Source organism: Spea bombifrons, chromosome 3 (assembly GCF_027358695.1).
Source record: "Spea bombifrons isolate aSpeBom1 chromosome 3, aSpeBom1.2.pri, whole genome shotgun sequence".
Classification (NCBI taxonomy): Eukaryota; Metazoa; Chordata; class Amphibia; order Anura; family Pelobatidae; genus Spea; species Spea bombifrons.
The window spans coordinates 121,349,842-121,374,526 of NC_071089.1; the positions used below are offsets into that span (position 1 = coordinate 121,349,842).

General features: G+C 42.0%; 1 protein-coding gene and 8 non-coding genes across 9 annotated transcripts; 3 read left to right on the forward strand and 6 right to left on the reverse strand.

Annotated features, from left to right (window-relative positions):
* Positions 1 to 123: 123 nt before the first annotated feature.
* On the reverse strand, positions 124 to 8,974 carry AGBL5 (AGBL carboxypeptidase 5). Its single transcript, XM_053459706.1, has 11 exons — positions 8,806 to 8,974; positions 6,800 to 7,055; positions 6,257 to 6,428; positions 5,964 to 6,130; positions 5,390 to 5,567; positions 5,075 to 5,253; positions 3,749 to 4,304; positions 2,811 to 2,980; positions 2,430 to 2,565; positions 1,771 to 1,961; positions 124 to 602 (listed from the first exon to the last, which is right to left on the reverse strand). The coding sequence occupies exons 2-11, from the start codon at positions 7,015 to 7,017 to the stop codon at positions 326 to 328; spliced, it is 2,244 nt and encodes a 747-aa protein (XP_053315681.1). The 5' UTR covers positions 7,018 to 7,055; positions 8,806 to 8,974; the 3' UTR covers positions 124 to 325.
* TRNAY-GUA (transfer RNA tyrosine (anticodon GUA)) lies at positions 1,190 to 1,275 on the reverse strand. Its single transcript is given in 2 exon segments — positions 1,190 to 1,225; positions 1,239 to 1,275. It is a non-coding gene; the product is annotated as a tRNA-Tyr (tRNA).
* A 270-nt stretch (positions 8,975 to 9,244) lies between the features above and the next one.
* TRNAY-GUA (transfer RNA tyrosine (anticodon GUA)) lies at positions 9,245 to 9,330 on the forward strand. Its single transcript is given in 2 exon segments — positions 9,245 to 9,281; positions 9,295 to 9,330. It is a non-coding gene; the product is annotated as a tRNA-Tyr (tRNA).
* Positions 9,331 to 9,632: 302 nt separating this feature from the next.
* TRNAA-AGC (transfer RNA alanine (anticodon AGC)) lies at positions 9,633 to 9,705 on the reverse strand. Its single transcript has one exon. It is a non-coding gene; the product is annotated as a tRNA-Ala (tRNA).
* Positions 9,706 to 12,027: 2,322 nt separating this feature from the next.
* On the forward strand, positions 12,028 to 12,113 carry TRNAY-GUA (transfer RNA tyrosine (anticodon GUA)). The gene is given in 2 exon segments: positions 12,028 to 12,064; positions 12,078 to 12,113. It is a non-coding gene; the product is annotated as a tRNA-Tyr (tRNA).
* A 428-nt stretch (positions 12,114 to 12,541) lies between these two features.
* Positions 12,542 to 12,614, reverse strand: TRNAA-AGC (transfer RNA alanine (anticodon AGC)). Its single transcript has one exon. It is a non-coding gene; the product is annotated as a tRNA-Ala (tRNA).
* Positions 12,615 to 19,135: 6,521 nt separating this feature from the next.
* Positions 19,136 to 19,208, reverse strand: TRNAA-AGC (transfer RNA alanine (anticodon AGC)). Its single transcript has one exon. It is a non-coding gene; the product is annotated as a tRNA-Ala (tRNA).
* A 1,321-nt stretch (positions 19,209 to 20,529) lies between these two features.
* Positions 20,530 to 20,615, forward strand: TRNAY-GUA (transfer RNA tyrosine (anticodon GUA)). The gene is given in 2 exon segments: positions 20,530 to 20,566; positions 20,580 to 20,615. It is a non-coding gene; the product is annotated as a tRNA-Tyr (tRNA).
* Positions 20,616 to 21,045: 430 nt separating this feature from the next.
* On the reverse strand, positions 21,046 to 21,118 carry TRNAA-AGC (transfer RNA alanine (anticodon AGC)). The gene has a single exon. It is a non-coding gene; the product is annotated as a tRNA-Ala (tRNA).
* Positions 21,119 to 24,685: the final 3,567 nt, after the last annotated feature.

The window sequence follows — 24,685 nt, forward strand, 5'->3', positions numbered from 1 at the left end:
AAAATGTTTGCCCCTGGTTGCCAAAAACGAAAGCTCTCCATCGTAAAAGACGTTGCAGTCTGCCGACGTACAGAAACCTCCGCGCATACAGCTGTGAATCCCGCCGTGCTTTAGCTTCACTCAGCGGGTAATGAGCGAACGCGTCACTCCTATGATGTCACGTTAACACAACGTTGGGAACGAATCGAAAATGGATGCGAATCCCCTCTTAAATCTAAACAGGATCAAACACGCCACAAAACTCATGCCGGGAACGGATCATTAGGCCTTGGGGGGGGTACTGGTTATTATGGAAATCCTGGCTTTCTTGGGATAAAGGGCCTCCTCAGAACGGCTTTCGCCCACAGCAATGCCAGATTAAGCCAATGGGTGAGAAGATGGGGTGCCAGCCCTGCCGGGCGCGTGGCTTACCTCTCACTGGACCCAGCACCCTGTGGCTGGCTTTGGGTGGGCTCTGGCCGCTGCCACTACAGAGAAAGGTGAAGCTGGGCGAGGGTTTGGCCTGGGGGGAGCTCTGCAGGCTGCTGCCGCTGGTGGTGGTGCCGGTGCTGAAGCTTCTGGCCCTCATCAGACTGTTCTCGGATAACGAACTCGACGCCAAGCTAAGACGAGAGAGAGAAAAGAAAGTGAGACGAGCGCGGGGCACCACGAGGCTGAAACGTTTCCACGCGAGAGGAGTTTATTCATTCCTTACGAGGGACGGTTTACTGCCCCCCCTCCCCCCGACGGGGCTTTGGAAGAGGAATGCGTATTCACGTACCCTGCGAGTAACCATTACCCTCTGTTATAAAATAAATAAAATAATGCAATAACCTGGAGGAGAAGCTGCAGCCCTGTCGCCGATTCGCTGAAAGGGTTAGCGCTAACACGGCAACGCAAGCGACACGATGTATAAAGTCCACGGAATTTGTTGAAAAAAAAAAAATTAGTCTGGTAATTGAATATAGTGGTTTATGTTAGATTTTTCCATTCTTTGTATCTCCCGTCAGGTTGATTTTATGTGACTGTGGGAGGTGACACTGCAATGCCACGTAATTCACACTTATTAAATCCTGATCTTCTGTAATTTTACTATTTAAAAAATAAAATTGCATAATATTTATTTTAAAAAAATATGAATACTAATATATAATATAATTTATAATAATTATATTTTAAAAAATAAATAAATAAAAAAAAAAAAAAGACATCCTTCGAGCCGGAATCGAACCAGCGACCTAAGGATAGCTGCGTCACGCCTACAGTCCTCCGCTCTACCAGCTGAGCTATCGAAGGCTTATGATTAACCCCTTCATAAGGCAGAGCCTCACTCTGCCCGTCACACTCCACGTACAGAACGAGGCAGGCGGGATATTTTACCAGAAGGCCCGGCCATCTCAGATGCTTTTTGGTTTTCAGATATTTATCCGGAAGCAGCTACACGGAGGAGACTTAACGGGGAGGAAGAATACTGCGGATCCGGAGAACAGGACTATCACATTTCTCTTACTGGGGGCTTTGCGGGGCTTATTCACTAAAGGCAGAGTTGTGTTTTTACTCTCGCGTCATCGTTCATTACGAAGGGCCAGCACCGGCGGGTTTCTCCTCCAAGAAGCATAATGTATGGTTCAGCGGGCTGATATATCCCACTGATTTAACTTTACATCACACAGGGCCATCCAAGCACTTCCTGCACCGGAAGCTCACCGGAGTCGGCCCTTCCTAGTCAGGGGGCCGATACAGCATTTTTTACCGTTGGGGCCCGGGTCACGTCACGCAGGGAAGTCTTACTTGCAGGCCTTGGGTGGGGTTCTGGGGCCCTTTTTCTTGGACGGGCCACTGCCGGTACCCTTGGTGTTGCGCACGTGCTTCAGCATCCAGGCCCGGAGGTTGGACAGGTTGTTGTGTTCAGACATGACGAGCCGGGGCCACGGATTACATTCCGCCATATCCAGAGCCGCGATGGCCACAGCTCTGCCCACCTGGCAGGGAAGAAACCGTGCAAATGATACGAGACACCGGCAGCTTCACCGGTGCTTTAACCAGCAACTCCACAATCCGACAACCCACCCGTTCAGAGAAGCTTACAATCTATCCGCCCAGGTACCCTCCCTTATCTTCAATATCTCCTGGCCACTGACTTCTCCACATCACCCCCCCCAAAAAAGCCTCCTAACAAATTGCAAGCTCCTAGGACCAGCTTCTTCATATGTGTCCCTTCATCATCCATCGCCCTTAAAAAAATGGCTTGTAAAGAGGTCAACTTATTGACTTTGTTGTTAATTTGTCATTGTGTTCTGATGAAGGTCACTGCACTGGCAGGGCCCGGGACACCCGGGCGGGAGGTTAACAGGCACACAATCGAGTTTATGGTACATGACCTTCAAACATAAAGCACTGGCTTGTGGGTGGGTTTCGCGCCGATAGAATATTAAGCTTGAGGGGGCTACCTGCTCGAAGATATCCGTGGTGTACTTGGGTGGGAATGCTGGAGGAGGTGGTGGGCTTGCGCGGCCGTTGTCGTGACACGCCACAGGGATGGCGTTAACGCAGCGGCCGGTGTTGTAGTTGCACTCCAGTGTGTAGCTAGAAAATAAGATAAACAACCTAGGTGACAACACAACGGTAGGTGACGCATTATTAAAGCTGCTGTTCCACTTACTATGGTGAATTTGCCACTTTTATAACCATCATTCCTACAGTTACCGAATGAAAGAATATTCATCCATTCATTCAGCCTGAATTTTTCAGCGGATGTTTAGTTGTCATGCGACACGAAAGCAAACACTGATAAAACACAAGTATAAAACAAATATTTGTTTATTATTTACCTCCGGATTATCCCTGTGGCTTTGTGGATGGCCACGCGGCCGCTTCCCTCCTTAGACTGCCCGTCTTTTTTGTCCTTGGTGTACATGTTCTTCTCGGAGAAATTGCACCCCATGAAGTCGAAGTGCGCAGAGTTGAGAGAGATGAGCTTGGGATAGAGCTGGTTCTCCACCTGGCAGAGGGGAAACGTCACATTCTAACAGCTTGAAGATCGGCAACATACTTTAGGATGCGAAGACTAGAGGAGAACTTTGTATTTACAATACGGGAAAACTATAGAGATTCCTAAACATCACAACTCGAAACAGACAGTAACGTCCTAATCACATATCCCCTCACCCCGAGACCAACGGAATAAGCGGCCCCGACTGACGGGGTTATACCGTTCGACCATCATCGGTTTCCATCTATGGTTGCCTCTGCCCCGACCAGGCCCGTGAGAAGCACTTTCTGTGTGCATGTGGTACGTGGCCGCCATTTTTGTACGGTCCTGGAGCCATTCCACCCTGTCCGACGTGGCCTTACGAGACCCAAAGATGGCATGCGTGGTCTGGACCAGGAACTCGCTGACGAAACCTCAGCAGATCTTGTACAGCCGTATCGGACTATTTCCGACTTCAAAGCAGAAGATTCCATCCCGGTTACTCCCCAGCCGACTCCACACCTTCAGGCTTTCTGAATCCAGTAGGGTGAGTGTGCCTGGAGCACCGGCCTAATGGGTTTTAACCGTGTTCCTTGGGCTTGGCGGAGTTATCTGATACACCAATTACCCAAAACATGACCTTCACGGCATGGACAAAGTCACAGGTTTCTTTGGAAGCAGCTGGTCTAGTTTTGGTGAGAATATGTCATTTATGACGTGTAAAAATAGTTATTTATTATAAATACACAGAGAGATACTATAATAAAGCAGAAATCAGTCAATGAGGACATTACTCACCTGGTCATTGTCATCGGAAAAATAGTTGCCATACATAAAGCAGCCTCTCTTGGACGCGTGGCCGTGGAGGTCCACGTAGAAGGCGACGCCGCTCTCCTCAGGAGGAATAGACGGGGCCGGGTCTGAGAGGAGTAAACCCTCTCCCTGCCCAGCCAGTGGCTCCAACAACCACACTTTCTCCTCCCCGGCAAAGTCCCCACAGCCAGACAGGATCTGCGGTGAGGCCTCCTGGGATGGCCCTTGGCCCTGAGTAAAGGAGATGTACGGACCTCCCCTGTCCATGATGTTGAGAAGGTTCTTCGCCTTCTCGATTTCCGACAGCGTGTCTTCGTGGGGCATCAGGCAGTCCGGTGAGGAATGATTGGAAGTCTTCGGCTGGAGAGCGACACTGGAGGGCAGAAGCGACCCCGAGCTCCTCCAGTCAGGACCATCTGGCCGGACACGATTATGAACGTGGTGGTAGAGCAGGACGGATTTGGCCCCATAAACCGACGGATGAAGCGCAAAATCTGGGTTGAGATACTGGCGGTTCAGGTTTACACCCCTGGTATCTGTTCTGTAACAGGAAGAGCGAGAGTCACGGCCGGTCTGTTCGGTCACGTCAGGCTATGATTAGCGGTTAAAAACGTCCAAAAATAAAAAGTTCAAAGGTCACTCCACTCATACTTAAGTAAAGCAGCTTTTGCCAATGTATTTCATGGATTGTTTTGCAATTGGAATTAGTAAATGAGACCTCCGTGTTCCTCCTCCTCTGACTGCCTCTACTCAAACAAGTAAACCTGATGTTTAGCTAGCACACTGAGGTTTTTTATTGGGGGGGCAGACTAGAGTTATGCTTACTACTTGGTGGAAGATAAGTGGAACAGCCTCCCAGCAGAAGTGGTAGAGTAACACATTAGTGGAACTTTAAACAAGCAACGGAAAGGCATATTGCTTCTGGATCTAAGACGAGACCGACGACTGATTAAGGTTCGAGTATTTAGAACAAGAAACATGGGTGACTAGACGGGGGCCGGATGGGGCCGATTCTGGATTTCTTGCTTTTTTCTGACCATTTATCGAAGATTTTACAGTTACGCTACTATTTAGCAACCTAAAGAAGTTTATTAAAGGATTTACACAACGTGTTCTCGCTTTCTTATCTGAGCCCAATAGAACGGCTCAGTCTTAATCGTCCAGTCAGACTCTCTGTCTAATGAAAGTCTATGGAGGAAGGGACTTCATTAGCATCGCCATAAAGCATCAGAGTTGTTTTTATATCACGTTAAGCAGCACTGGGCTTAATGGTCAAAGGCAATATGAAACTACCCACGCCTGGGCACTTACCTGTAATGCCCCTTCATCACTCCATCAGGGTTTAGCATAGGGATGAGTTTGAAGACAAACATGCGTCTCAGCATGATAGCCCGAGGGTCGTCCTGCCGCAAAATCAACTCCAGGAAGCCATTAAACACAAAGCTAGATGGCGTCTCTCCCGGGTGAACGCGGCTGCTCAGGAAGAAGACCTGGAAAGCAAAGCGTGTCAGAAAGGGACCCCCGAGTCCACCAGGTTCGGCACCTCCTCACAAGATGAGAAAATGCGCCATAAAGCAAGACACAGCCCTGCCGGGAGTCAGCCCGTACAGTCCCCAGAGGACTCACCCTTTTCCCAGCAAAGCGGTACGGCCGCGGAGTGCATTTATCGGGGAAGAGCTTGTCCAGTCTGGGCTCCCGCTCCTCCATCATCCCATGGCAGGACGTGATGGTGAGGAGATCTACGCGGAGGCCGTCCAGGGAGTGGCACAGCAGCTCTCGGTGGTAATAGACTGAGTCTGGGCGGCTGCGCGACATGCGGAAGACATCAACGGTAAAGACTACAAACCTCACGGGAACAAATCTGACCGCAGATAAACACTAAGACTCAAAACCTTAATCCACCTCAGCAGCCGCATGTCTATCCCCTCACTGTATTACCCTCTACCACCTCTGCTGGGCAGTTGTTGCTCTGATCTACCACACTCTCGGTAAAACAGAACTTCATTACATCTAAGTTTTAGATTGCCTTAATAGACGAATTGGAGCGAGTGCTGCCCCAAGTAACGAGCTCGGATATTGAAAATAAGAAAAATACGTTTAACTTTGCAGATTAAGATAATAGAGTGAAAAGACGCTTCGCGCCCCGATGCCCGGCGTTGGCGAGAGCCGTTCTCCGTGGAGCGGGCGCGTTGAACGGTACCTGCCGGGAGTCATGTGTCTGCAGTCGGAGAAGCGATCGTCCAGCCCGGCCAGCATCTCCTGACTCTCCTCGTATGAAAAGGGAAAGCAGAACGCAAAGTACGTGGTGGCGCCGCGGCAGTCCGGGAACCGGTGAACAAAGGACAGCACAAACTGGCTGTCCACCATCTAAAAGGAGATCAAAACAGGAAGTCACGGATATAGAATATAAAGGGTTAAGGTCAGACGGCGCTGCTTGCACACTCCATACAGCGGCAGCTTGTCACGGTATACAGTAATAGCCCCCCCCCGTACCTGGAACACGGGGCGCTCTCGGACACGCTCCCACCGGGACTTAATGGGGACGGTGCGGACGAAGGGCGCCATTCCCTGGGAGTAAAGCTTACTCTGCTTGTTCATGTTCATGACGTTGATTTTAATGAGTTTCCCAGGGGCCCCGCCGCGTACGCTGAAATAAAACCAGGATCTGAAAAACAAAACATAGAAATAACAAGAATGATAAAATATATATATATATGGATCTTGTTAGACGCTCCCCGGGACAGGACCCGGAATGTGTAACATTTACAGAGGCTTTTAACCCGTTACAACCTTCATGACGTTTAACCCGTAATGCCAAAAAATAATGATTCGATGGCCCAATCGCCAAACCCCCCCCAGCCCAAAGACCCCAAAAACGTGATTACAGAGAAAATATATTTCCATTTCCTTCTCACTTCAAACATCAGAATCATTTGGGTTCGTTTATTAAAGCTTCATATATCAGAACGAACCGCAGCTCCGGGACCCGGGGTCCCTGCGCACGCCGGTTATACGGACGGGTGGGCTTCACTTTACCGGTTGCCGTTTTCATACTCCGTCTCGGCGCAGTCAGGTTTGGTCCACACATTGAACTCGTAGTCGGCGGCCGGGGAGCCCCAATGTCCCGGATTGGTTCCCGCGGCGGTACCGGAAGCGTCAGCATCGCCCTCGGACCTCTCGGTCTTCTCCACCCGGGCCAGATTCCCCGAGTCAAACTTGGAGCTGAAGATCAGACCCCCGCACCGGACCTCCATCACTGATCCTCCGCAGGGACAATTCTCATCCCGAAGCTCTGCGGGACACAAAGAGGGAATGGGACCGATATGTGAGGTCGTGTGCCACACCGTCCATACACCCCCCCCACTCACTCGCATACAACCCCCCCAACTCACTCGCATACACCCCCCCACTCACTCGCATACAACCCCCCCAACTCACTCGCATACACCCCCCCAACTCACTCGCACACACCCCCCCAACTCACTCGTACACACCCCCCCAACTCACTCGCACACACCCCCCCAACTCACTCGCACACACCCCCCCAACTCACTCGCACACACCCCCCCAACTCACTCGCACACACCCCCCCAACTCACTCGCACACACCCCCCCAACTCACTCGCACACCCCCCCCAACTCACTCGCATACACCCCCCCACTCAACACAATGCAGAGACCCAGAGATTACTAAAAGCTGAACCCCAAAACAGAAATATTGTTTGGTTTTCGCTTTTACCCGTTTTAGTTTAATATAAAGTTTTCAGGCCGCTGCATATCAGCCGTTTGTATGATTCTCGCTCTGTTATCTGACCCCCGATCTACTAAACCCCCCCGACTCCTTATCATACTGCCTGTGGGGAACAATAGAATGACTCAGTCTCAGTGACCTATCCAAAGTCTCTGACTAATTAAACTATGGGGAACGGACTTCATTAGCATTGCCATAAAGCATCAGCTCATTGTGGTGTAAACTAGTGTTGACATGGCAACCGCATAAAGTTTTTATCAAAAATCATCTATGCAGGGGGCCGGCTTGCTGATTTATCTATACACCATACGGCGGAGATAGAGAAAGGGGGGGGACACAGAGAGAGAGAGTGGGGGGACACACAGAGAGAGAGGGGGGGACACACAGAGAGAGAGGGGGGGACACACAGAGAGAGAGAGAGTGGGGGGGCACAGAGAGAGAGAGAGAGTGGGGGGACACACAGAGAGAGAGAGAGAGAGAGAGAGGGGACACACACACACAGAGAGAGAGAGAGAGAGAGAGAGAGAGGGGGACACACAGAGAGAGAGAGAGAGAGGGACACACACACACACACAGAGAGGGGGGGACACACAGAGAGAGAGGGGGGGACACACAGAGAGAGAGGGGGGACACACAGAGAGAGAGAGTGGGGGGGACACAGAGAGAGGGGGGACACAGAGAGAGAGAGGGGGGACACAGAGAGAGAGAGGGGGCACACAGAGAGAGAGGGGGCACACACAGAGAGAGGGGGCACACACAGAGAGAGAGAGGGGGGCACACAGAGAGAGAGAGGGGGGGGCACACACAGAGAGAGAGAGGGGGGCACACACAGAGAGAGAGAGGGGGGCACACACAGAGAGAGAGAGGGGGGCACACACAGAGAGAGAGAGGGGGGCACACACAGAGAGAGAGAGGGGGGCACACACAGAGAGAGAGAGGGGGGCACACACAGAGAGAGAGAGGGGGGCACACACAGAGAGAGAGAGGGGGGCACACACAGAGAGAGAGAGGGGGGCACACACAGAGAGAGAGAGGGGGGCACACACAGAGAGAGAGAGGGGGGGCACACAGAGAGAGAGAGGGGGGGGCACACAGAGAGAGAGAGGGGGGGGCACACACAGAGAGAGAGAGGGGGGGGCACACACAGAGAGAGATAAGGCATACGGCACACAGGGCTATATCATCTCCATATCCAAGAATACATAGCGGATGCAGACAGGCGGTATACTATGAAATGACGAGATACAGAGCCGTACCCCCAGCCGTACCCCGAGCAGCCCCCCGGCCGTACCCCGAGCTGCACCTGCCCGGGTCTCTCCCTCACAGCTGATCGCAGTAACCCAAACAAACAGCCCGAAGCTCCGCTCCTTCCAGGAGACAATACCCCTCGCTCTAATTGGCCACAGACCAGACCCCAAAGCAAACTGAACGCTTATTGCGCAGCAAACGGAACAGCGCGCTTCAAGCCTCGGTGTGAGGTAGAGGCTGGCCCAAGGTGCGGGTTACTATAGAGACGGCCAACAAGTGGTGCGGGCGGCTTAATGTGCGTCACACGGCGGATATAAGTTAAAAGCGTCTGGCAGCGACCCGTCTCCCTACTCCGGTTTCTCACGATAATTCCCGCTCTCATGGAACCTGAAATTCCGAGTCCCGGTGATGGCAGCGCCGAGCACGCGAGTCACGTGATGACGATGAATGAGTTTCTCAATTGGCACGACGGGTGCGTGGCTCCTTCGATAGCTCAGCTGGTAGAGCGGAGGACTGTAGGTGATTCCCAGACATCCTTAGGTCGCTGGTTCAATTCCGGCTCGAAGGACATTTTTTTTTTTTTATTATAATTATTTCTTAATAATTAATTATTATATGATTACATCCTGGATAGTAAAATGTTGGATTGACAAGCGCTCCCTGCAGTAAACCCATGCGGGTTGCGGGTGTTTGCGGCTGGTGAATAGACTGGGTTCATAGACTTGTTTCCCTGGAATACCTAGAAATTCCCAGATATTCCGACCCAGATTATAAAAAAAAGGAAGTTAGAGCTGGCTGGAGACCCAGGGTGGCATATCTGGCCGTGTGTATATTTCAATTATATTAGAAAAAATTATATCCACAAAATACTGGAGGATGCGGGCATCGATCCCGCTACCTCTCGCATGCTAAGCGAGCGCTCTACCATTTGAGCTAATCCCCCAAACATGCTCCAGTGACCTGAACAGTCCAACGAGTGATTGCTTAATGGGTGCTGTAATGCGACCCATTCATTAACGCTTGGTGTACGGACGCAGATCACACACTTAAATTAAATTCTTTACAAGTTGACTGATGGAGTTCAGATGGAGGGGATCTGCAGAATCTCCTTTAGCCCCAGCTGTTCTATTTTCGTATCCCATTAGGTACAACTTCCCCTCAAACACTTTATAACTTTGCTTTTTCATATTATGTTTAGTTTTAGTAAGATTGATATAATATTTTATACCTAGATTTTTCTGTTTATTATTTTATATAGGAGAATACTATATTGTATCTTGTCTATGATTTATAGAATTGTCTTTTGTCTGGCATGTACTCCGGTAATAAGAGTATTTTTAAGGGAGAGAAAGCTCCATTCTGGTTACAGGATTCTTGTTAAGGCAATTAAACTGATTTAATCTTCAATATATAAATTAGTAGATTCCTGGACACTAGATGAGTTCTGTTTAATCATTGCTTAGACAAGAGCGCCCCTTAGTGGTATATAATGGAAACAAATCTGTGGAAAATAAACCAAACAATTCAGTTCTATTGATAATAACGAATACCTAGTAATCTGATTGGCAAATTTTAAACAATAGGAGGGCTTTATGCTAATACACGTTGTCTTTAAAAAGTTATCTTGAGAAAGAGAGGGTTTTTGACCTAGGATATTATACTTAAGCTCTCTCGCTTTCATGTTGTCATGGTTACCCACATTTTTCAGGTGTGATTTGTGTTAGAACGGTATGGATTTCGATAGTAACACAGCGCAGGACTTTGATGGCTTATCTTGTAGAGCGTAAGACTGTAGGCCGTTCCCAGGCGTTCTTAGGTTGCTGGTTCAATTCCGTCTGGAAAGATCCATGTTTTCATTGTCATAATTAATGTATTTGTTGTAAACAAAAAACATTTTTGTTTGATTTGAAACAGAAATACAAAGAAGCAACAATACTCGGGGCTGAGGGGTTTAGTAGGCCTATAAACACCGGCACATAGGTGGCTAGTTATTCTCAGCGCTTAGGAGTTCGGTCTTATATGTTCCTCGACTTAACCCCTTAAGCACATTTCATGTTATTTTTAAAAGGACAGTTAGAGCTTTCTCCAGGTCGAAACCTGAATCCTTATTTTCATAATATATAGGCATAGAGTCTGTACGTCTCCTTTTTGTTGGGGCTTGTGGGCTGGTAGCAGAGCCCCCTGAACTCTCACTGAACTCAATAAACGGATGCCAGAACGCTATACTTATGGGGCATTTTGAACACAGAATTATTGTTATTTTTATTATTTTTAATGTTTGTATTATTATTTTTTATTGCTCCCAACCTAACACTAACCCATTTATCCCACCGCGGCCCCCCTCAACTAATAACATTGTTTTTAAAAAAATAACATTCCCACAACAAAGGGCAAACAAATCAGAGCAATGTATTTATCAGAGCAATCCAAACAATAGCACATGGCTGCAAGGGTTAAATTAAAAGCACTTAAAAGAAAGCTTTGAAAAGAGTGAAAAAAGAAAAATAGGAGAAATAAAAGTTGGAGGAGGTATGCATTCTAGCTGTATTATGGTATGATTAGACAGTGTACTGAAGTACATGGATCGTGATTAGAAAGCGAACGAGTGTCTGTGAGGCTGATAAATGAAAGAATGAAAATAAAATTACACGTTACAAAGTAAGGGCTACAAGGAAAAAAAAGATAGAAAAACAACAGAGGATGGTTTCAAGTCATCAACCTCTGGGTTATGTGCCCAGCATGTTTCCGCTGCTCCTCTCTGCTACCTCTTCTCCTGGGCAGCCATTTCTATTGTTAAAATAAAGCAAAACAACTTCATTTTAAAGCTTCCAAATGGCACTGAAGTGGTAAGAGTTTCATCTTCAGCACATACTCTATAGTGACCTGGAATACAAAATTTAGATCTCCTCCTATGTCTATTATGGCCCGGGAACATAAAAAAAAAAAACACTCATCAGTTGAGGTTCACATTACGTTCTAGGTTGACCTCTTGAAATAGTTTCCAAGGTTGCCAGCAAATCTGTGAAAATGTTTAAACCAAACAATTCAGTTCTAATTATAATAACAAAAATCTATTAAGCAAATTATTTTAATCAATAGGAGGGCTTAATGCTTAGATACGTTATGTTAAGAGAAAGAGAGGGTCTTTGGCCGGGAAATTATCCTTAAGTTCTCTGTCTTGCTTTCATGTTGTCATGGTTACCCACATTAATCAGGTGTGATCTGTGTAAGACCGGTATTGGTTTAGGCAGCATTACTATGCAAGCCTTCGATAGCTCAGCTGGTAGAGCGGAGGACTGTAGGTGATTCCCAGACATCCTTAGGTCGCTGGTTCAATTCCGGCTCGAAGGACATATTTTTATTAATTATAATTATTTCTTAATAATTAATTATTATATGTTTACATCCTGGATAGTAAAATGTTGGATTGACAAGCGCTCCCTGAAGTAAACCCATGTGGGGTGCTGGTGTTTGCGGCTGGTGAATAGACTGGGTTCATAGACTTGTTTCGCTGGAATACCTAGAAATTCCCAGATATTCCGACCCAGATGATAGAAAAAGGAAGTTAGAGTTGGCTGGAGACCCAGGGTGGCATATCTGGCCGTGTGTATATTTCAATTATATTAGAAAGTGGTTGGAAAAAAAAGGACCATAAAAATCACTGTATGTTTTCTATCCCTTGTTTATGGTCGAATAAACAAACATTTGAAATAATAAAATACTTTATGTATAATGGCACAAGATTTTGTAAACAAAATAATAAAAGAAACAAAATGCACTGGAGGATGCGGGCATCGATCCCGCTACCTCTCGCATGCTAAGCGAGCGCTCTACCATTTGAGCTAATCCCCCAAACACACATGTAAACTGCCATCCACAGAGAGTGATTTCCACTTTCAGATCATAAAGGCCCAGCATTCTCTACCTTTAACTTTTTTTCATTTAAATACTTAAATTCTTAGGATTGTTTTTACTCTCCTTGGCAATTAGTTTCTCATTTTCCAGTTTAGCCATTTTAATCGCCTCTACTAATTGTGACATAAATTGGTCATTAAGCAGGTTCAGAAACTTGCTGCCCTTAGTGGCACTATTCCAATCTAGATCTGGGTAATTAAAATCTCCTATGATTAAAACTTCATTCCTATTTGCAGTCTTTTCAGTTTGAAATGGCAGCTGATCTTCCCCCTCATTACTAATGTTTGGTGGCTTGTAGCATAACCTACAAGTAGTCTGTGACTCTTTCTACTATCTCGGCTAATCTCCTCCCACAGCATCTCCACCTCACCACGCACAGCTTCCTTAACCCTTTCACTCACAAGTGGGCTTCAGATGCTAAGGACGTAACCACTACGTCCTCAGCAGTGACTTACCTCTGTGGAGGTCTATGGACCTCCACTGCCAGCGATCTGGCCTGTATCCTCACAGGCATCGCCGGGGCTTCGTCCTCCAGCGATGACGTCATAGCGCAATGTCACGATAATGTCATCTAACAACTTTATTAACAACTGACAATTGTCAGTTAAAGTGGTATGGAGGCATGCTGCTTGTTTATCAGGCATCTAAGCAGCTACAGCCCCCAACATATACTGGTGGAAAGGTAATTGCCTCACCTTTCCAACGACATAAGGCTTGTAAAAGAAGAATAAAAAATATTAAGTTAAAAATGTAAAAAGTTAAAAAAATGATTTGGGGGTCTCTAAAGGCAGATAAATAAAGATCAAAATTGCCTAGAGACTCCCAAATTAAATTATCTAAAAATAAACTAGTTTAACTTTAAATAATAAAAAAAAAGCGATGAAAAGTCACATTCCCTTTAAAAATGGCCAATACTAAATTTTAATCCCATGATCCCTTTGATCATGGGGTTAAATTTAGCCAATGGTAGAGGGAGGCAATTTTTGAAACACAGGTTTTGATATTAGAGTTAAGAAAAATAAAATTTTAAACTAGTTGTTATTGTGTCGGAAGTGAAAAAATAAACACTTTTTTTCCCCCATTTTTGGCTTTATTTTGCAAACCTAATGAGACATACACATATATAAAAATGGTATATTTGGAATCTGCTGGGTGTCCTAAAAAAACAATTTATGGTTTGTATAGTTTATTCCCAAGAAATGTACTTTTAAATGCGTTTAAACGTGAGCTGCAGCAAAATGCTCAAAATTGCCTTAGCACCAGGGTGGGAGATGGCTTAGCAGCGAAAGGGTTAATACTGGGCTTAAGTTTAGGGTTTACAGATAAACAAATCCCTCCCCCCTTTTCTATTTACTCTGTCACTTCTAAAAAGTAAGTATCCTTGTAAATGTATTGACCAGTCATGCGTTTGTCCGAGCTAAACACAAAAGCCAAGCAGAACTCACAGAGAAGGTCGCTTCATTAGTAACACACCTGACAACTTTACACCGAACAGCACACAAACAAACACAGCGCTCCCCCTTGCAATAGAAATAAAATTTAGATCTGGCCGTGGGTATATTTCATATATGTTAGAAAGTGGTTTAAAAAAAGGACCATAAAAATCACTGTATGTTTTCTATCCCTTGTTTATGGTCGAAGAAACAAACATTTGAATTAATAAAAATACTTTATGTATAATGGGACAAGATGTTTAAAAAAAAAACAAAAAACTGGGGGAAACCCCAAATAGAAGCTAATACTTGCATTTCAAGTGTCCAAATACCGTTGTTGTCAATTTCTTAGTAATTGTTATTATCAATTTATGTAGTACTGCTTTTCCTCTTTTCTTTCCCCTCTCAAAAGCTCCGTGGCATGGTAGTCTTTGCCGATGATAGAAATATAATGCCATAAAGGTTGGCTGGAATCACTGAGGCGGCTTGAGCATTTGATACGCGGTTTCCCGCGATATTAGGGTATCTCCACTGACCTCCGCCAGCCTCCACCGATCTCCGCCAGCTTCCACCAACCCCCGCCAGCTTCCACCGACCTCCGCCAACCACCACCGACCTCCGCCAACTTCCACCAACCTCTATAGATCGGGGCACCGGGGAACCAGGAGTAAAGCGGTGAAGGACGCCGACAGACATCCGCGTTAGTCTTTAAACCAGTGCCGCAAGACAGCCGTATGCGGTCACTCCATCTCCTCCTCGTGGTGCGGTAGCCGTAGCCGCTGCGTAGTCACATCTCCTCGCCGTTACGTGCCGTCCTCTAACGCACCTCCCACCGTGCGCGTCTCACATCATGCGCCGCCCCATTCACCAATGGGAGTTACAAGGGAGTTTTCTCTGTTTATTGATCAGTATTTTGGGATCCATAACTATTGTTGAAAGAATGGAATTGAATGTGTGTGTTAGGAAACTTTTCTATGTGAGCTCGAATATTTTACAACGAAAATATTACATAGCTAATGAAAGAATCAATTAGATTTGCTACATTAAATGTTCAGGGTTTGAATCTACCACAAAAAAGAATCCTTCTATTTGATTATATGAATAAGCAGCACATTGATGTGTGTGCAATTCAAGAAACTCATTTGCTGAATGGGGATATTAATAGACTGAATAATAAAAAATATACAGTAAAAGAATATTCCTCCTTATTAGAAAAAAAGAAACGAGGCGTGGCTATTATAATTTCTAATAAAATTAGAACAGAGATATTATATGTACAGAAAGATAATAGTGCTAGATATGTTTTTTTGTGTGTAAATTGGAGGATAAATTATACTCTATATTAAACATATATGCTCCTAATTCTAAGCAAATTCATTTTGTTAATAGCATTCTACAAAAGGTTGAAAAATATATTCAGGGAACTTTTATATGCATGGGAGATTTTAATTGTGTTAGTGACCCAGATATGGATAAAAAAATGATTACAAAATCTAGCCAGAATAATAATCAGTCTGCCATCTCAAAAGCATTTAGAGAGACCCTGGGAAAATATAAATTATATGATACATGGAGAACCCTAAGGCCAGCTGAAAAAGATTATACCTTTTTCTCGCATCGACACAAATCTTTTTCAAGAATAGACTTAATATTGATTAAAGCAGAGACAGTGAAAGAATGTAAAAATATTCTAATTAATAATGTAGCTTGGTCAGACCATGATTCAGTCACTCTTGAAATGATAAAGAAATATAAATATGAGCCTAGACCTTGGAGATTAGATAACTCTTTATTGGCAAGAAAAGATATTTGTGAACATCTCTTTTTAAAGACTGAACAATTTTTTCAAGAAAATCTGACAGATGATATAACATTAGGAAACGTATGGGGTGCATATAAGTGTGTCATGAGAGGTTTATTAATTGGAAAAGCTGCTTTTATCAGAAACAATGGTAAAAGAAAAAACCTGTCAGAATTATATATTTCATTGAGCAACTTGAAAAGTAAGTGCATAGAACAACCCAATGATATATTAGTTGCAAATATGCTACAAATTAAAAAAGATATTGAAGAAATTCTTATTTCTAAAGCAAATTATAACCTAATTAAAATGAAACAAAAATTTTACTATGTTGGTAATAGAGCTGATAAACTACTTTCTAACCAATTAAAAAAACGAAATTTAAAAGCTCATATATTTAAAATCAAAGCCGGAAATAATTATTTGTATAATCCGAAAGAGATAGGAAAGGCCTTTGGTGAATTCTATTCAACATTATATAACATTCCTGAACAAGAGCAAGATAAGGAAATTATTAGGAAATACCTATTAGATTCTAAATTACCTAAAATTTCAAAAGAACAGGCGATACAGCTGGATAAGCCATTTACAGAGGACGAGGTCTGGAAGGCAATAAAATCATCAAAATTAAATAAAGCCCCCGGACCAGACGGCTTTACAGCATTATTCTATAAAAAACTTATTAAATTACTATCACCCCAACTAACAAATATATATAATTATATTAAAAACACTAAGAATTTTCCTAATGGAATGCTAGAGGCCTTTATCCTTCCAATACCAAAACCCGGTAAAGATGGCACAGAAGTGGCTAATTATAGACCGATCTCATTAATTAATGTGGATACTAAATTATACTCAGCTATTTTAGCTGATCGATTAAAGGTAATTTGCCCCCAATTAATTCATAAAGACCAGACAGGTTTTATTAAAGGAAGACAGTCTAACGATAACACTCGCAAATTAATCGATTTAGTGGAATATGTATCATCATACAATATCCCCTCTCTATTCTTGGCCCTTGACGCCGAAAAGGCATTTGATAGAGTAAACTGGATCTTTCTTGAAGAATCTCTGCGAAGCTATGGACTAGGAGAAGGGTTTATTGACTCTGTTTTAACACTATATACAAACCCGACCGCAAGGGTAATAGGCCAGAGTTTCGGCTCAGAATGGTTTAACATAAGTAATGGTACTAGACAAGGCTGCCCGCTAGCACCATTATTATATATACTTACTATAGAATCATTGGCATCCAGGATCAGGAATAATGTCAATATAAAGGGAATTAAGATAGGAGACTTAGAAAATAAGTTGAGTCTATATGCAGATGACGTCATGATATATTCATACGACCCAGTTCAGTCTTTAAATGCATTAACTAAAGAAATATCCTATTTTAGCAAATTATCTAACTATAAGTTAAATACAAGGAAGTCACAAGCTGTGACAGAATGTATCCCAGATCCGATAAGAGACAATTTGGAAGAAGCTTATGATTTTTTATGGGAAAAGGATAAGATTGACTACCTAGGCATCACTATACCACTCAAGATATCAAATATAATTGAAACTAACTACAATAAACTGCGAGTGGAATTGTCAAAACAAATGCTAGCATGGAAGGGACTTTTTGTGTCTTGGCTAGGCAGAATAAATATCGTAAAATCATATATAATCCCCAAATGGCTCTATATGTTAAGAATGATCCCTATTAAGCTCCCTGAACACTGGATACAAGCATTTCAAAAAAATATAGAGAAGTTTATTTGGGTAGATAAGAAACCTAGAATTCCCAGGAAAATCTTATATGCAAATAAAATCAAGGGGGGCCTTAGTGTGCCCTCCTTAGGGAGATATGCACAGGCTAGCTTACTTATGCATACATTAAAGATCCAATATAAACATAGCACCAACGAAGACTGGTTTCGCATTGAGCAGGAATTAATAGGAATGCCTAATTTAGAATGCCTATTATGGATGCACCACGACAGATTTCATAAAATCTTAGAAATTCTTCCCATTTCTCTTAAAAGTTCAATGATATTTTGGTATTCTTTAAAACATCGAATAGGGCTGAGAAATAGAATAATTTCATCAGCACCGTTAGAGACACTACAGAATAACATTCCATCTATGAATTTAAAGAAATGGTATAATTTTAGAAACAAAAGAATTAAAGATATATTGAATGTTAATGAGATGCAACCATTTAATCAAATCATAGAGGAGTTTAACTTAACAAATACTGAGTCCTTTAAATTAGTAAGGATTAAGTATTATTTAAATAAACATTTATACGTAGAGGACCCAATTATACAGATTAATGATATGTTTTCGCGTGAGATTGTTAAGAAATGTTTGAAGAGATGTTATTTTATAATAGAAGAATTGGATACTCCACTATGTATTAAAGCATGGAATTCCTGGCAATCTGATCTGAATATACAGGTAGATCAAAAACAATTGATAAATAGTGCAATAGAAATAAATAAAGTCTCTCACTGTCTTAATATGTTAGAATTACATCTTAAAATTATGCTTCGATGGTATCTGATTCCAGTTAGATTAGCTAAGATTAAACAAAACTCATCTCCCATATGCTGGCGATGTAATTTAGAACATGGAACATTCAGACATATTTGGTGGGACTGTGGAAAAATCATACAAACTTGGTATGAATTGTTTATGCTAATCTCTGATCTTATTAAAAAAGACATTCCACCTTCACCAGAAAAAGCATTACTCCATCTGAATTTGACTAACATATCCTTTAACCAAAGAGCATTAGTTATACAGGGCTGTTTAGCTATGAAGATAATCATAGCAAGAAACTGGCAACAAACAACAAATATTACTGTAAAACAGGTGGTTAATCAATTAAAATTCCAATGCTTAATGGAACATGGATATCATCAAGCGCACCAGAGCCTATATAAATTCAATTTAATTTGGAAACCCTGGATAGATATATATCCAATCAGCTATAGTAATAATTTATAACAAATTAATTTAAGATTCAAGCTCTTTAGTATGTGTGGATGAGTTATGAATGAATTGTTTATGTATGTTGTGCTAGATTACGAGATAATAAGTGAGGTATCTTGATCTAGCTAAATTTATGTATTATTTAATGCTAATGCTGTCTAAAGTATCTTACTATTTGTATTACTGTTTTGTATGTATGTTTTAGCAATAAAAAAAAAAAAACTAACAAAAGAAACTGGAGGATGCGGGCATCGATCCCGCTACCTCTCGCATGCTAAGCGAGCGCTCTACCATTTGAGCTAATCCCCCAAACGCTTGTTACCTCCCACCCACAGAGACTGAAATGAACAGTCCAAGGAGTGTTATTTTTAAAAGGACAGTTAGAGCTTTCTCCAGGTCGAAACCTGAATCCTTATTTTCACAAAGTATAGGCATAGAGTCTGTACGTCTCCTTTTTGTTGGGGCTCGTGGGCTGGTAGCAGAGCCCCCTGAACTCTCACTGAACTCAATATCTGAGGCCGTAGGGGTATCTGAACTGGATGCCAGAACGCTATACTTATGGGGCATTTTGAACACATTGTTATTTTTTTTTATTTTTTTGTTATTATTGTTATTTTTATTATTTTTAATGTTTGTATTATTATTTTTTATTGCTCCCAACCTAACACTAACCCATTTATCCCACCGCGGCCCCCCTCAACTAATAACATTGTTTTAAAAAAAAAAATAACATTCCCACAAAAAAAGGGCAAACAAATCAGAGCAATGTATTTATCAGAGCAATCCAAACAATAGCACGTGGCTGCAAGGGTTAAATTAAACGCACTTAAAAAAAGAAAGCTTTGAAAAGAGTGAAAAAAGAAAAATAGGAGAAATAAAAGTTGGAGGAGGTATCCATTCTAGCTGTATTATGGTATGATTAGACAGTGGAGACACTGAAGTACATGGATCGTGATTAGAAAGCGAATGAGTGTCTGTGAGGCTGATAAATGAAAGAATGAAAATAAAATGACACGTTACAAAGTAAGGGCTACGAGGAAAAAAAAGATAGAAAAACAACAGAGGATGGTTTCAAGTCATCAACCTCTGGGTTATGTGCCCAGCATGTTTCCGCTGCTCCTCTCTGCTACCTCTTCTCCTGGGCAGCCATTTCTATTGTAAAAATAAAGCAAAACAACTTCATTTTAAAGCTTCCAAATGGCACTGAAGTGGTAAGAGTTTCATCTTCAGCACGTACTCTATAGTGACCTGGAATACAAAATTTAGATCTCCTCCTATGTCTATTATGGCCCGGGGACATGAAAAAAAAAAACACTCATCAGTTGAGGTTCACATTACGTTCTAGGCGGACCTCTTGAAATAGTTTCCAAGGTTGCCAGCAAATCTGTGAAAATGTTTAAACCAAACAATTCAGTTCTAATTATAATAACAAAAATCTATTAAGCAAATTATTTTAATCAATAGGAGGGCTTAATGTTTATATACGTTATGTTAAGAGATAGAGAGGGTCTTTGGCAGGGAAATTATCCTTAAGTTCTCTCTCTCGCTTTCATGTTGCCATGGTTACCCACATTATTCAGGTGTGAACTGTGTAAAACCGGTATTGCTTTAGGCAGGACTACCATGCAAGCCTTCGATAGCTCAGCTGGTAGAGCGGAGGACTGTAGGTGATTCCCAGACATCCTTAGGTCGCTGGTTCAATTCCGGCTCGAAGGACATATTTTATTTTTTAATTATAATTATTTCTTAATAATTAATTATTATATGTTTACATCCTGGATAGTAAAAAGTTGGATTGACAAGCGCTCCCTGAAGTAAACCCATGCAGGGTGCGGGTGTTTGCGGCTGGTGAATAGACTGGGTTCATAGACTTGTTTCGCTGGAATACCTAGAAATTCCCAGATATTCCGACCCAGATGATAGAAAAAGGAAGTGAGAGCTGGCTGGAGACCCAGGGTGGCATATCTGGCCGTGTGTATATTTCAATTATATTAGAAAGTGGTTGAAAAAAAAGGACCATAAAAATCACTGTGTGTTTTCTATTCCTTTTTTATGGTCGAACAAACAAACATTTGAAATAATAAAATACTTTATGTATAATGGCACAAGATTTTGTAAACAAAATAATAAAAGAAACAAAATGTACTGGAGGATGCGGGCATCGATCCCGCTACCTCTCACATGCTAAGCGAGCGCTCTACCATTTGAGCTAATCCCCCAAACACACATGTAAATGGCCATCCACAGAGAGTGATTTCCACTTTCAGATCATAAAGGGCCAGCATTCTCTACCTTTAACTTTTTTTCATTTAAATACTTACAAAAATTCTTAGGATTGTTTTTACTCTGCTTGGCAATTAGTTTCTCATTTTCCAGTTTAGCCATTTTAATCGCCTCTACTAATTGTGACATAAATTGGTCATTAAGCCGGTTCAGAAACTTGCTGCCCTTTGTGGAACTAGATCCACTATTCCAATCTAGATCTGGGTAATTAAAATCTCCTATGATTAAAACTTCATTCCTATTTGCAGTCTTTTCAGTTTGAAATAGCAGCTGATCTTCCCCCTCATTACTAATGTTTGGTGGCTTGTAGCATAACCTACAAGTAGTCTGTGACTCTTTCTACTATCTCGGCTAATCTCCTCCCACAGCATCTCCACCTTACCATGCACAGCTTCCTTAACCCTTTCACTCACAAGTGGGCTTCAGATGCTAAGGACGTAACCACTACGTCCTCAGCAGTGACTTACCTCTGTGGAGGTCTATGGACCTCCACCGCCGGCGATCTGGCCTGTATCCTCACAGGCATCGCCGGGGCTTCGTCCTCCAGCGATGACGTCATAGCGCAATGTCACGATAATGTCATCTAACAACTTTATTAACAACTGACAATTGTCAGTTAAAGTGGTATGGAGGCATGCTGCTTGTTTATCAGGCATCTAAGCAGCTACAGCCCCCAACATATACTGGTGGGAAGGTAATTGCCTCACCTTTCCAACGGTATAAGGCTTGTAAAAGAAGAATAAAAAATATTAAGTTAAAAAAGTAAAAAATGTAAAAAGTTAAAAAAATGATTTGGGGGTCTCTAAAGGCAGATAAATAAAGATCAAAATTGCCTAGAGACCCCCAAATTAAATTATCTAAAAAATAAACTAGTTTAACTTTAAATAATAAAAAAAAAGATATGAAAAGTCACATTCCCTTTAAAAATGGCCGATACTAAATTTTAATCCCATGATCCCTTTGATCATGGGGTTAAATTTAGCCAATGGTAGAGGGAGGCAATTTTTGAAACACAGGTTTTGATATTAGAGTTAAGAAAAATAAAATTTTAAACTAGTTGTTATTGTGTCGGAAGTGAAAAAATAAACACTTTTTTTCCCCATTTTTGGCTTCATTTTGCAAACCTAATGAGACATACACATATATAAAAATGGTATATTTGGAATCTGCTGGGTGTCCTAAAAAAACAATTTATGGTTTGTATAGTTTATTCCCAAGAAATGTACTTTTAAATGCGTTTAAACGTGAGCTGCAGCAAAATGCTCAAAATTGCCTTAGCACCAGGGTGGGAGATGGCTTAGCAGTGAAAGGGTTAATACTGGGCTTAAGTTTAGGGTTACGCTCGTGTGTTCCATTCAATGCAATGTAAAACAAAAAGAAAATATATATAGTGTAGGAGTAAAACAATATGTTTTTCCTGCGTGTCGCAGATTTCTCACTCACAATGTATTGATGGAGTTCAGTGCGTCATAGAAAGGGCCTTGAGGTCCATATGCCAGGATATAAACCGAGAAGACAAACCAGAAAAGGATCCAATAGTGTGTTATGTATATGGCACTAGATACGCAACAAGTGGAAATATACTTACACTTAAATAAGTGTCAAGATGCTCGTAGTTTCTGGTGATAATCCGGTCGCGTCTATATATCCTTCTGCTTTGGAGAGTCCAATGATGAGATACCAATGTGTGTGTGGTGTCTAAAAACCAACCACTATTCACATATAAGGTATATTAAAAGAAATATTTATTCTAAATTAGCAGCCAGCTGGATCCATATCAACTGCAGCTTTAAAAAGTATTTAAAATGACATAAAAAGTGATAATACAAATAAAAGTACTGATAAAATAAAATTATATCATAAAAAGTCCTTGAAAAGTCACTCAACGCGTTTCGCCGTATAAGGCTTCATCAGGAGTAGTGTTTTCTCAGAAGTGAAGGTCCTTTTAAATGTTTGTTTGGCGCCATCTACTTGTCTTCCGTGTTGTAGCGTCTGACGTCAGCTGGACAATTACTTCCGGATTCAGTTCATTCATTGATATGCCGGGGTCACTGCCTTCAATGAAGCTTGGATCCCGATCGGAGGGTTCGTTGAACCGTAGGATTAGAGGTAAGTGTAAACACAATATAATCGTATTATTTGTCTTTTACGTTGCAGGCTACCCTCCTGCAGAGGGAACATCTTAATCGGTATTAATACCGATGTATACGGCAGTTACGGAGATCAAAGAATAAAAGTATCGGGGCAGTGAGGCGGTGATGTTTGCCGAAAACGAGCAGTGAAACGGGGATACAAAGAAATATATATGAAAACAAAAAGCGGAGATCTGTAGGAAACATACAAAACGGAAGATGAAGCATGGCCTGATGATAGGAGATGCCTGATGTTTATGAAATGTTTTATGTTGGTATATGTACCAATACATAAATGAATGAAATAAAATGGATATATATAAATGAGCATCATGTGACCACATGTGTATATTGAATTAAATAAAATGAATCCATGAAGGGAAGAAAAACTTTGAAGCTGGTTATTGTATATGAATTATTGTATATATGAAAAAAAAAAAAAAAAAAAAAAAAAAAAAAAAAAAAATAAATAAGTAAATATTATATATGAGCTAAGATGTCAAGCTCCATATTTAATCCCCCGCTTTTGAAAGTTTTTAATTTAAATATCCATTCTGTCTCCTTTTTAATGAGGTTCTCCGTTGTGTTGCCCCCCCTCCAATGTTTGGGTACCCAGTCTATGCCTATGATTTTAAATGTGTCCTGTGAAAAGAGAGGGCAAGCATTACAGTGTCTTGGGACACTGTGTTGAGGACACATTTAAAATCATAGGCATAGACTGGGTACCCAAACATTGGAGGGGGGGCAACACAACGGAGAACCTCATTAAAAAGGAGACAGAATGGATATTTAAATTAAAAACTTTCAAAAGCGGGGGATTAAATATGGAGCTTGACATCTTAGCTCATATATAATATTTACTTATTTATTTATTTTTTTTTTTTTTTTTTTTTTTTTTTTTTTTTTTTTTTTTTTCATATATACAATAATTCATATACAATAACCAGCTTCAAAGTTTTTCTTCCCTTCATGGATTCATTTTATTTAATTCAATATACACATGTGGTCACATGATGCTCATTTATATATATCCATTTTATTTCATTCATTTATGTATTGGTACATATACCAACATAAAACATTTCATAAACATCAGGCATCTCCTATCATCAGGCCATGCTTCATCTTCCGTTTTGTATGTTTCCTACAGATCTCCGCTTTTTGTTTTCATATATATTTCTTTGTATCCCCGTTTCACTGCTCGTTTTCGGCAAACATCACCGCCTCACTGCCCCGATACTTTTATTCTTTGATCTCCGTAACTGCCGTATACATCGGTATTAATACCGATTAAGATGTTCCCTCTGCAGGAGGGTAGCCTGCAACGTAAAAGACAAATAATACGATTATATTGTGTTTACACTTACCTCT